This window comes from Pan troglodytes, chromosome 11, assembly GCF_028858775.2.
Source record: "Pan troglodytes isolate AG18354 chromosome 11, NHGRI_mPanTro3-v2.0_pri, whole genome shotgun sequence".
NCBI classification, from domain to species: Eukaryota; Metazoa; Chordata; class Mammalia; order Primates; family Hominidae; genus Pan; species Pan troglodytes.
Window position 1 is genome coordinate 115,765,430 of NC_072409.2, and position 13,585 is coordinate 115,779,014.

Sequence of the window (13,585 nt, forward strand, 5' to 3'; positions counted from 1 at the left end):
AGTAGGTAAACTCTTCTTTTTACCATATTGGATATCTGAATTTTATGCTTTTCTTCACAAAGAAAATTATGAGTTTAAAATCATCCTTTTGATTGTAAACTTTTTGAGACTTACCTTTGTAGCACAAGAGTAGCAAGTAACAGAACTTAGTAAATACTTTGCGAATGGGTAATGTGAAATCTGAACTTGCATAGTAATGAATACAATTCATTCACATTGAAAAATTAGCGGATTAGGAGTAAACTGAATCACTCCTATAGAGCACTATATAATTCTTAACTGATTTATTGATCTATGTGAGGTGTTTTTATTTATTTTTAATTTGTTAACATTTCTCTTTTGATGTATTAATCTGCATGCGTGTATATTATTTAAAATTTCTTAACATTTCTTTTTGTTTGCTATTTTAGGCAAGTTGCTTTGGCAGATATCATTCTCATTAATAAAACAGACTTGGTTCCAGAAGAAGATGTAAAGAAATTAAGAACGACAATTAGGTACAAAATGATGAGTGTGTTAAGTGCCTACAGATCCATATTGTATACACAGAGTATTTTTTACTCTGATTGTTGCCCTGTAGAAACTTAAGGTACAAGGTTGACCTGCTTCAAGAACGTTAGGGAATCACATATATTGTTGATGGCTAATTGTTATATAAATGGTAATACATAAAATTAGTCCCCAGTGCTTGCAGAATATAGTTCACAGTTAATAGACTGATATTCAGGGTCTTCTCACTCCATCTTTCTTTTCCTGTCTTCTCTTTGACTCTTCCCTAATGTCAGTCTTCCCTAACTTTACCCAGGATGGTTAATTCACTTTCCCATGGATGCATCCTGTCAGTTCCTGTCTTTACTCATAATGTATTCTCACTCTGCCAATCCCTGAGTTCTTTCTTGTTCTGTTTTTTTTTTTAATTTATTCTATAGAGCCTATTCTGTCTCTCCCCCCTTCCTATGTGAAGTCTTCCCTGACTCAAGTGGTCTCAGTTTTCCCTGAACTCTTGTTGACTTCATCTTCCTTAACTGTCAACCATGCCTTGTCTTCCAGCTTGCTTTAATATCTTCTTTGTCCATAGCCAAGGCTGATCAGCATAGGACAATCAGGACAATATGAATGATGCTCAAATATGTGCTAGCAGTCATTTTGCTGACTGTTCTGGAGACTCCCATTCCTTTTGAAAACAAAGATGGACTTTTCAAATGAGGTTATAGTTCAGGGACTTTGTTTTGAATTATTTTGTAAGACCTGAACTAATAAAAGCCCTATACAGAGAGACATTCGGTAGCTATTATTATTGGTTATCTTTAATGTGTACAATGCTTTGAGCGTGATGGCGCAAAATTACTATTCTTAGTATTTATAAGTTCTACTGACATTAGATTTTGAATCTGTCATCTCAGTTCATATAGTATATGTTATAAATTGAATCAATAAAGGTAAGGCTCATTAGGAGATTATTTGCCATGATTAATGATTGTGGAAGAAAGAAATTCATATTTTTTCCACATATTTCATCTTATTTTAATAGTAATGTCCTTAAACTTTACTATAAAAAGATATAATGTCTCCATGTGGAGGGTAGGTATTGTTGCGTAGTGTTAAAGATCACAGACCTTGGAATCTGCTTGGGTTCCAATCCTTGGTCTGTTTCTCATTGTCTTCTTAGGGAGCTTATTTACCCTTTTAAAGCCTCCTCTGTAAAAGGCATAATGCCTATCATAAGTTTGCTTTGAGTATTACATGAGACAATGTTGGTAAACTTTGCACAGTGCTGACACATAGTAAGTGCTCTGTTAGCTATTATTATGTAATTTTTTTCTTAGCTTACATAGTAAGTTCAAGGTATAGTAAAAAAGGGAAGAAAGAAAAAGATGGCTGATTTTGAAAAGGAGAAACTGATGAATGAAGATTGCTTTTACATTTTTTGACACTGGTCTTCTAATCTTGTTTCTCTTCATAAATCTTGTGCACCATTGTGATTGCTAAGAAGAACACAATCTATTTAGCAAACGTTTTTGGCATAAAAGGAATGATAATTATTACTTGACTTTTATATCCTTATAGAGACCTAAGCTAAATCTCTGACACTGACAATATTGACTATTAGCCAGCTTGTTAACAGTACTAGAAATGAATTTGGAAAAAGCAATTTGATAAATTACACACCCTTTTGGCTTTTACCCTCCCTTGATATCAGACTTGTGACTGACTCAGAATGATATCTGGGGAGGTGAAAAAAGGTCAACATGTTTGAGAGGAATTAGCCATCAGACTAGAGTGTATTCATAAAAGAAGATTTAAGAATTTTGTAAAATAGTGGAGAGACTTGCCTCAGAATCATTATATGTGGGAAGCCTTACCCATGAGAACAAACTTGAACAAGTAGCAAGAATCTTGGGTAAGTAACCCTAAAGACAATTGAATTCATGATAGAGAATTGATGATTGATGATAGGCAATGGAAAAGATAAATAGATGAGGAGGTGTACAGTGTGTTGAAAAGAATTTAACAGGTACTTTTTGGTGCCATACAAAGCCATATTCTATAGTATCAAAAGAGGGAGAACAGGCATAACGGGCAGAGAGCCTAATTAGGGAACTGACGAGGTTATTCTATAAAGGAACCTGGGATGTGTGACTTAGAATTACTGTGAATACTAAGGACAGGCTGGGGGCAAAGCAACTAACAACTAGGTTTTTATTTTTAGTGTGTATATAGCCATTTCTACCATGTATGCCTGAGGAAAAAAGTGACCACCGTAAAAATTTTGAGTATCTACTCATTTTTAAGAACACTAGGATAACTGACTATTTATGAATGATTTTTTCTAAAGTGAAGCGTCTTTTTATTAACCACAAAGTAGCCCTTAATCTGACAGTTGTGCGAATTTTTGCATATATGTTTTATTGATGTATGAGTGGAATATATGTGATTTATTGTTTGAAGGAAAATCACAATTATTTTTTAAAGCAAGTTTTGTTTTTCTGTTTTTAATTTTTTTCTGGTTCCAGATGTATTTGGGTATGCTTATTTCCTGTTTTAGAAACAATATACTTTGTATACTTTTTAAAAAAGTTAATTTTTACTTTTAAACTTTGGCTTCCTCATTTATTATTTATTTCAGATCCATAAATGGACTAGGACAAATCTTAGAAACACAAAGATCAAGGTACTTTAAAAAAGCTATTCCTATTAATAACAAATCATTTTAGTTATTAATAATAAACATTAAATAATTGACAAATATGCTTGATTCTGATATAAGAAAGATCTAAGTGCATTTAAAAAGAATTGGATCCAAAATGTTGTTTGGAATGCTCTTAATAAGTTAGTTTGGCATATTTGGCTAGTACATTTGCCTGTCTTCAAAACTAAGATTACAAAGCCATGATAACACTGTGTAAGTGTTTGCTTAATGAGGAAGAAAAGACTTCCAAACACTCGAGAGGGTAACTCAGTACAGAAATCTGAAGTATATTGAGGAATCTTAATTTGAAGTGTTTAAATGGCTTTTTAATATTTAAAAAGCCTTCTTAGTGTTTTATAGTTGCCAAAAAATACATGGAGTCTTTACCTTGAAGTTCCTGACAAATTCTTTTATTAAATTTTGACTTTCATTTTCTCTAGGTTCTGTTCCTAAAACATCTGTGAAGTGTATTTCTGTAGATTAAATTCTGTTTTCCATTGAATGTTATCTTAATTTCAGAAAATTTCTGTGCAGGGTTATTTTATTAAGCTCATTTTTTTTTTTTTTGGTGAGAAAGGCTCAGCAGCTAATAGACTCAGCGACTCAGCAACAGGCAGCCAGGAGCTCTGAGGCTCACAGCTGGCAGTCTAGTTCCACTCAGTCTCTACTTGAGAAATTCTTTCTTTGGAAGTACAGCAGAGGCCTTAGGTGAGTGGCTTGTCTGCTATGGCAGAGATTAGAGGTGCTGCCAGACTGCCATAAGTATTAGGCAGTAACAGCAGCAGCTGCTTATATGCATGTGAACAGCTGGGGAATTAATTTGGTATGCATTCTCAGGAGCCACTCATCTGCTGGCAGAGGTAGCAGAAGAATGCCCTTAGTGTAAGTCCTCTACAACCATACACCAAAAGTGCTCCCTGCATTTCAAATTCCATTGTAGAAAGTCTCTGATAATCTCACTTATACCACGAGCCATTCCTCAGTATCTGTCCTCTTCCTGTTAGTGTTCTACAATTCCTTTCTCCTTAATTTTTCTCCGCTTTACAAAATGTCACACAGACAAGTGCATAATACTTAAAGAAGCTTTTAAAAATAATGCTCATAAATAGCTTTGGTTCTGTCATAATATTCGTATTTATAAACATTTTAAGTCAATTCTCTTCTTTTGTTTTCATTTCAGAAATATCCATGTCCTGAATAAAAGTTGTGTCTTGATTAGTTTATTATGTAACAATTTAGTGTGTTTGACATTTCTAACTTTTATGTCTAACATTTGCTTTATTATAGAACAATAAACATGCAGTGATTGATTTTTCTTACTTCAAGTGGATGAGTGAGCAAGTGACTAAAATCTTCTGTGAGTTCTTCAGTGTATGGTGCTTGCCAATGCATCTGAGAATCTAGGGACTAGTGACTAAAATCTTCTGTGAGTTCTTCCGTGTATGGTGCTTGCCAATGCATCTGAGAATCTAGGGACTAGTGACTAAAATCTTCTGTGAGTTCTTCAGTGTATGGTGCTTGCCAATGCATCTGAGAATCTAGGGACTAGTGACTAAAATCTTCTGTGAATCCCTCAGTGTATGGTGCTTGCCAATGCATCTGAGAATCTAGGGACTAGTGACTAAAATCTTCTGTGAATCCTTCAGTGTATGGTGCTTGCCAATGCATCTGAGAATCTAGGGACTAGTGACTAAAGTCTTCTGTGAATCCTTCAGTGTATGGTGCTTGCCAATGCATCTGAGAATCTAGGGACTAGTGACTAAAATCTTCTGTGAATCCTTCAGTGTATGGTGCTTGCCAATGCATCTGAGAATCTAGGGACTAGTGACTAAAATCTTCTGTGAGTTCTTCCGTGTATGGTGCTTGCCAATGCATCTGAGAATCTAGGGACTAGTGACTAAAATCTTCTGTGAGTTCTTCCGTGTATGGTGCTTGCCAATGCATCTGAGAATCTAGGGACTAGTGACTAAAATCTTCTGTGAGTCCTTCAGTGTATGGTGCTTGCCAATGCATCTGAGAATCTAGGGACTAGTGACTAAAATCTTCTGTGAGTCCTTCAGTGTATGGTGCTTGCCAATGCATCTGAGAATCTAGGGACTAGTGACTAAAATCTTCTGTGAATCCTTCAGTGTATGGTGCTTGCCAATGCATCTGAGAATCTAGGGACTAGTGACTAAAATCTTCTGTGAGTTCTTCAGTGTATGGTGCTTGCCAATGCATCTGAGAATCTAGGGACTTTCTGAAAGAGTACTTCCTTGCCATGAGGACTGAAGTTGGATTAGAATCCTTTTCAATGAAGATCAGATATCCTGAGTAGAATTCTTACTATTGGGTCCTGAATCTTACATTAAATATTCTCTCAAATTCCTTGAGGCATAGCAACTTGAGCTTACCAGTTTAGAAACTGGAGATTTGGGCCGGGCGCGGTGGCTCACGCCTGTAATCCCAGCACTTTGGGAGGCCAAGGTGGGCGGATCACGAGGTCAGGAGATGGAGACCATCCTGGCTAACACTGTGAAACCCCGTCTCTACTAAAAATACAAAAAATCAGCTGAGCCTGGTGGTGGGCGCCTGTAGTCCCAGCTACTCAGGAGGCTGAGGCAGGAGAATGGCGTGAACCCGGGAGGCGGAGCTTGCAGTGAGCTGAGATCGCACCACGGCACTCCAGCCTGGGTGACAGAGCGAGACTGTGTCTCAAAAAAAAAAAAACAAAAAAACCGGAGATTTGGTTAACAAAATAGTCAAAGTCACACTTATAGAAGTTTTGTTTTATTTTTTCTTTTTTAAAATTTTTTTTACCATTTTGTAGCTGACAAGTACTGACAATAAACTGCTATAAGCATGTGTAGAAAAAGGCTCACCTTGAGTAGTTAAGAGTAAGGAAAAGGAATAGTGTGTAGCATCGTCTTAGTGGTAAGACTTAAGTTGATTTAGTAGCAAATGGAAGTACTAGTGAACCACATAGATTTCAGAAGTAGGAGTAAAAGGTTAGAAGATGTGTCATTTTAATCTTCTCTAGACTTTTTCTTAATTTTTAGAAACGTAAGTGGACTGAACAGAGGAAAACCAAAACACAGCTGGTCAATAATAAGTTAAATTAATTTGACAAACTGCCTGCTATGCATTTCATAGCATTTTAAGGACTATATAAGCAATGGATAAGGCAAAAACTCTGCCTTTAAGGAGATCAGTCATTGGGGGGAAACAGAAGCAAACAAACAAAAAGGCAACATAATAGATATTAATATTAATACAAGAATTTTAAAAGCACAGAGTTCTATAATAATAGGAAAATAGAGGGAATGATTGCTCAATTTTTCTTAAAAAGAGTCAGGAAAATATTGACCGAGAAGGCAGTCATTGACCTGAGTCTTAAAGAATGAATAAGGCTTTTACAGATGGAGTAGGGTAGGGATAACTTTCCAGGTATAAGGAAGATTTTGTATTCCAGGGACCTTTGAATATTTTAGAATGGCTAGAAAACTTGGTATTATGTAGCACAGAAAAAGTGGTATGACTGAAGAGATAGAGAACTTACCGCAAAGGGTCTTGAATGCCATGATACATAGTTTGGATTTTCTTCTGTAGGGAGCAAGGAGTTAGTGAAGGATTTTAAAAGCAACATGACTCTTGGGAGGTAGATTCAATGTGAGGCTCATCTCTGAGGTATAGGAAATACAGGAAGGAGGAGCAACAGGTCGGGTAGTGGTGGAAGCAGGTTTGGAAAATGTGATTAGTTTTGTAAACGTTTTTGAGTTTGAAGTGCCACTGGGGAAGGCTTTTGGAAATTTGTTTCCAGAGTTCAAGACTGAGCTATCATTGCAGTTTGCTCAGCTATTTACTGAGCTATCTACTGTCAATTTGGATAGTATCTACAGTTTGCATTGTAGATACTGGATACTTGGATTGGCTGGTGCACCCTGTTTGTGAGACTCACTGGAGTTTGAAGAGATGACCACTGGAAAATATCCCTAAGCAGTAGCTGCAATTCCACCCCCACCTTGGAGAGCCAAAACCCTCTTCGTTTTCACTCTCCTGTCCTTGGTCTTAGGCTACTTAAAGCAGCCTTTAGACCTAGGGAAAAATTGAAAGCCTCTCTTTTAAGAAAAACATTAGGTACTTCTGGAATAGAGAGTTCAAGAAATGAGGAGAAAAACGAACTTTTGAAGCTTTTTCTTTCCCTTTTTTGTTTACTTCATTCTCTTACTCAGTTTTAAAATGCTGGTAATGGTCTTTTTTTTCTTTTTTTTTTTTTTTTTCTTGGCGATTTTAATGCTTTGGAAAAGATCTCATGGTTTTATCTCCAAAGGAGGAAATTAATTTGATGCCATGGAAATTAGTTTTCTAGTCGTATGCCTTGAATGAGTGAAGAATTTCTTTTTCATGGTGGTACTAAATTTGGGGAAAGCTATAGAAACTTTCATCTGGAAGCTTACACTTTTCCTCTTTTTTGAAAATTTGGTGAGAGACTTGGAGATTTTATTATTTTCTGTAAAAGAGTGTAATTTGTTGTACAGGTCTAATATTGATCCTTTTTTGGAAGTATGGAAAGAAAATCTGAGTATAAAGCAGAATTACCTCTGGATGACATGTATTCTCAAGGACACTGTCACAGTGAAACAGTTTATTTAGAAGCTTGTGTTTCCAAACTGTTGAATTTGATATTCACAAAATTGGCATGTGTAAACTTTATTAAACTTTAAGCTATTTCCTAAGATGAAGATGACAAACTTGGAGGGAAACTTCATTCATTTGGTTTATTTTTATTTTTATTTTTATTTATTTTTATCTTTTTGAGACAGATTCTCACTCTGGTTTGAGACAGAATCTCACTGTGTCCCCCAAGTTGGAGTGCGGTGGTGCGATCTCGGCTCACTGAAACCTCTGCCTCCTGGGTTCAAGCGATTCTCCTGCTTCACCCTCCGGGTAGCTGGGATTACAGGTGTGCACCACCACACCCAGCTAATTTTTGTATTTTTAGTAGAGACGGTTTCGCCACATTGGCCAGGTTGGTGTCAAACTCCTGGCCTCAAAGTGATCCGCCCACCTTGGCCTCCCAAAGTGGAGCCCCCGTGCCCCTTGTTTGTGACCTGTCAATATAAATATGCTCAGTAGTGGGGGGAGGGGTGGGGGGTGAAAAAGGAAATATGTTTAATATTAAGATGGCCTTTTAGTGTAAACTGATATTCAAAAATTTCTTCATAGAACATTTGCTTCTTTGCTTGATCATTTTTCTAATTCTGTACATCTAAAATGCCCAGAATTTGAGTTGCTGTTATAGTCTACTAACATAGAACTTTGGAGTAATAAGATGGGAATTTGTCTCTCTTTTGCCAAGATAAGCATTCGTAATCTAACACAGTATTGTTGCCACGAGTACAAGTATGTGATAGACTGTTGAGAATAAAGAAAGCAGGCACAGTTGGTCAGTCCTAAGATAAAGGAGATGTTTTTTCTTATATGTTTGTGCATTAAAGAAAAAAAAATCTTGAATCTGACCAATGATGTTTTTTTTCCTTGTAAGAAAATTTAACAAATGTTTGGCAAGCTTCTGGAATCTAAATTTGAAATTATACATTTGTCATTTTCTTTAAATATTTCTTCACCTTAGCTTTGATTATGAGAAATCACTGTCCTCTGCTGTTCTTTTTTTTTTTTTTTTCTTTTGAGGCGGAGTCTCACTCTGTGCCAGGCTGGAGTGCAGTGGTGCAATCTTGGCTCACTGCAACCTCCACTTCCTGGGTTCAAATGATTCTCCTGCCGCAGCCTCCCGAGTAGCTGGGACTACAGGTGCGTGCCACCACACCCAGCTAATTTTTGTATTTTTGGTAGAGACAGGGTTTCACCACGTTGTCCATGGCCAGGATGGTCTTGATCTTGACCTTGTGATCCGCCCGCCTCGGCCTCCCAAAGTGCTGGGATTGCAGGCGTGAGCCACCGCGCCCGGCCTGTCCTCTGTGGTTTTCTGGGCTTATGTTAAAATTATAACTCAATCACCAGTCTTTATAAATTTGCTTTTTTATATTTAAACCAAACCTAATGCTAATTGTGATATGTTATTTATTCTCACCTGATTTGAATCATTGGATTCAATTAAATGAGTTTAATTATCATTAAATAATTCTAAGAGAAATAATGTCTATTCGGATGGTGGGAATTTTCTTTCTACATGCAGCCCCATTCTGAATGAATGAAATCAAATCACGTGAAGATCAGGGTCCTAGAGTAACTTAATATTTTGTACATTGGTTATTTGACTCCTCATTTTTATATTACATGTTATATCAAGGGAGGGGGTATAAAAGAAATACAAAAATTGCAGAGGTATCTGGAATGTACCTATTTGTTAATTCTATTTGTCATTTCTTTTGTTTCATCTTTTGAGTAATAAGCTGCTTGGAAAAGTTTCTGTTCTTTAGCTGATTTTTTAGCTATAAAAATGTATTTGAAAAGCTCATAAATTTCAGGATTGAAAAGATAATTGAAAGTTTAAAAAAAACCTAATTCATTGAAGTAATAACCAAATAATTTTCAATCTTGATTCAACTGTGATTCAAATCTTACACCATTTGCCCACTTCTATGAATTTTATGTATAAAATTTTTTAGGAGTCAGAGTTTTTTTTTCTTGATTAATTGGATGTATTTCACAGAATTTCCAACTGCTCATGTTAGTTTTCTTCCTTTTAGAGTTGATCTCTCTAATGTATTAGATCTTCATGCCTTTGATAGTCTCTCTGGAATAAGGTATGTTTTGTATAATTTGGTTACTTTTATTGTTATGTACCTTTTTTCCCCATAGTTAACAGGAATGATTTGCACAATTGCATCCATGATTTAAGCTTCCTGCCATTCCTTTGGCATACAAGACCATTCTTAATGAGGTATATTCTTGGAAGTTTTACTAATTGGTTGTTTAGAAATCATATTGCATTTTCCTGTAGAAATTATAGTGTACATGATAGCTAACTTTAGAGGCTAATCATTAACACTTCTACACCAACCACTATGTCAAATACTCTTTCTATGAGAAAATGCATGAAATACATAGAAAATTTTAGTTTAGCATTTTCACACAAATAACTCTCTTCACTTTATTTTTTTATTTTTTATTTTTTCTTGAGTTTTTAAAAAAATTTATTTATCTATTATTATTATACTTTAAGTTTTAGGGTACATGTGCACAATGTGCAGGTTAGTTACATATGTATACATGTGCCATGCTGGTGCGCTGCACCCACTAACTCGTCATCTAGCATTAGTTATATCTCCCAATGCTATCCCTCCCCCCTCCCCCCAACCCACAACAGTCCCCAGAGTGTGATGTTCCCCTTCCTGTGTCCATGTGTTCTCATTGTTCCATTCCCACCTATGAGTGAGAATATGCGGTGTTTGGTTTTTTGTTCTTGCGATAGTTTACTGAGAATGATGATTTCAAATTTCATCCATGTCCCTACAAAGGACACGAACTCAACCTTTTTTATGGCTGCATAGTATTCCATGGTGTATATGTGCCACATTTTCTTAATCCAGTCTATCATTGTTGGACATTTAGGTTGGTTCCAAGTCTTTGCTATTGTGAATAATGCCGCAATAAACATACGTGTGCATGTGTCTTTATAGCAGCATGATTTATAGTCCTTTAGGGTATATACCCAGTAATGGGATGGCTGGGTCAAATGGTATTTCTAGTTCTAGATCCCTGAGGAATCGCCACACTGACTTCCACAATGGTTGAACTAGTTTACAGTCCTGCCAACAGTGTAAAAGTGTTCCTATTTCTCCACATCCTCTCCAGCACCTGTTGTTTCCTGACTTTTTAATGATTGCCATTCTAACTGGTGTGAGATAGTATCTCATTGTGGTTTTGATTTGCATTTCTCTGATGGCCAGTGATGGTGAGCATTTTTTCATGTGTTTTTTGGCTGCATAAATGTCTTCTTTTGAGAAGTGTCTGTTCATGTCCTTCGCCCACTTTTTGATGGGGTTGTTTGTTTTTTTTTCTTGTAAATGTGTTTGAGTTCATTGTAGATTCTGGATATTCGCCCTTTGTCAGATGAGTAGGTTGCGAAAATTTTCTCCCATTTTGTAGGTTGCCTGTTCACTCTGATGGTAGTTTCTTTTGCTGTGCAGAAGCTGTTTAGTTTAATTAGATCCCATCTGTCAATTTTGGCTTTTGTTGCCATTGCTTTTGGTGTTTTAGACATGAAGTCCTTGCCCATGCCTATGTCCTGAATAGTAACGCCTAGGTTTTCTTCTAGGGTTTTTATGGTTTTAGGTCAAACGTTTTAGTCTTTAATCCATCTTGAATTGATTTTTGTATGAGGTGTAAGGAAGGGATCCGGTTTCAGCTTTCTACATATGGCTAGCCAGTTTTCCCAGCACCATTTATTAAATAGGGAATCCTTTCCCCACTGCTTGTTTTTCTCAGGTTTGTCAAAGATCAGATAGTTGTAGATATGTGGCGTTATTTCTGAGGGCTCTGTTCTGTTCCATTGATCTATATCTCTGTTTTGGTACCAGTACCATGCTGTTTTGGTTACTGTAGCCTTGTAGTATAGTTTGAAGTCAGGTAGTGTGATGCCTCCAGCTTTGTTCTTTCGGCTTAGGATTGACTTGGTGATGCGGGCTCTTTTTTGGTTCCATATGAACTTTAAAGTAGTTTTTTCCAATTCTGTGAAGAAAGTCATTGGTAGCTTGATGGGGATGGCATTGAATCTGTAAATTACCTTGGGCAGTATGGCCATTTTCAGGATATTGATTCTTCCTACCCATGAGCATGGAATGTTCTTCCATTTGTTTGTATCCTCTTTTATTTCCTTGAGCAGTGGTTTGTAGTTCTCCTTGAAGAGGTCCTTCACATCCCTTGTAAGTTGGATTCCTAGGTATTTTATTCTCTTTGAAGCAATTGTGAATGGGAGTTCACTCATGATTTGGCTCTCTGTTTGTCTGTTGTTGGTGTATAAGAATGTTTGTGATTTTTGTACATTGATTTTGTATCCTGAGACTTTGCTGAAGTTGCTTATCAGCTTAAGGAGATTTTGGGCTGAGACGATGGGGTTTTCTAGATATACAATCATGTCATCTGCAAACAGGGACAATTTGACTTCCTCTTTTCCTAATTGAATACCCTTTATTTCCTTGTCCTGCCTAATTGCCCTGGCCAGAACTTCCAACACTATGTTGAATAGGAGTGGTGAGAGAGGGCATCCCTGTCTTGTGCCCATTTTCAAAGGGAATGCTTCCAGTTTTTGCCCATTCAGTATGATATTGGCTGTGGGTTTGTCATAGATAGCTCTTATTATTTTGAAATACGTCCCATCAATACCTAATTTATTGAGAGTTTTTAGCATGATGGGTTGTTGAATTTTGTCAAAGGCCTTTTCTGCATCTATTGAGATAATCACGTGGTTTTTGTCTTTGGTTCTGTTTATATGCTGGATTACATGTATTGATTTGCATATATTGAACCAGCCTTGCGTCCCAGGGATGAAGCCCACTTGATCATGGTGGATAAGCTTTTTGATGTGCTGCTGGATTCGGTTTGCCAGTATTTTATTGAGGATTTTTGCATCAATGTTCATCAAGGATATTGGTCTAAAATTCTCTTTTTTGGTTGTGTCTCTGCCCGGCTTTGGTATCAGGATGATGCTGGCCTCATCAAATGAGTTAGGGAGGATTCCCTCTTTTTCTATTGATTGGAATAGTTTCAGAAGGAGTGGTACCAGTTCCTCCTTGTACCTCTGGTAGAATTCGGCTGTGAATCTATCTGGTCCTGGACTCTTTTTGGTTGGTAAGCTATTGATTATTGCCACAATTTCAGATCCTGTTATTGGTCTATTCAGAGATTCAACTTCTTCCTGGTTTAGTCTTTGGAGGATGTATGTGTCAAGGAATTTATCCATTTCTTCTAGATTTTCCAGTTTATTTGCGTAGAGGTGTTTTTCATATTCTCTGATGGTAGTTTGTATTTCTGTGGGATCGGTGGTGATATCCCCTTTATCATTTTTTATTGCGTCTATTTGATTCTTCTCTCTTTTTTTCTTTATTAGTCTTGCTAGCGGTCTATCAATTTTGTTGATCCTTTCAAAAAACCAGCTCCTGGATTCATTAATTTTTTGAAGGGTTTTTTGTGTCTCTATTTCCTTCAGTTCTGCTCTGATTTTAGTTATTTCTTGCCTTCTGCTAGCTTTTGAATGTGTTTGATCTTGCTTTTCTAGTTCTTTTAATTGTGATGTTAGGGTGTCAATTTTGGATCTTTCCTGCTTTCTGTTGTGGGCATTTAGTGCTATAAATTTCCCTCTACACACTGCTTTGAATGCATCCCAGAGATTCTGGTATGTTGTGTCTTTGTTCTTGTTGGTTTCAAAGAACATCTTTATTTCTGCCTTCATTT

General features: G+C 36.6%; 1 protein-coding gene across 14 annotated transcripts in view; it reads left to right on the forward strand.

Moving 5' to 3' along the window:
• ZNG1A (Zn regulated GTPase metalloprotein activator 1A) overlaps window positions 1-13,585 on the forward strand; it is a 59,004-nt gene that overhangs the window by 23,940 nt on the left and 21,479 nt on the right. For 6 of the 14 annotated variants that reach the window (XM_063788025.1, XM_063788026.1, XM_054657878.2 and 3 more), the window contains 3 exons: window positions 411-497; window positions 3,128-3,172; window positions 9,880-9,936. In XM_063788025.1, the coding sequence (XP_063644095.1) occupies window positions 411-497; window positions 3,128-3,172; window positions 9,880-9,936 (189 nt within the window). The remainder of the gene's footprint in view (window positions 1-410; window positions 498-3,127; window positions 3,173-9,879; window positions 9,937-13,585) is intronic. The other 8 variants (XM_063788028.1, XM_054657888.2, XM_054657889.2 and 5 more) reach the window with 2 other exon arrangements.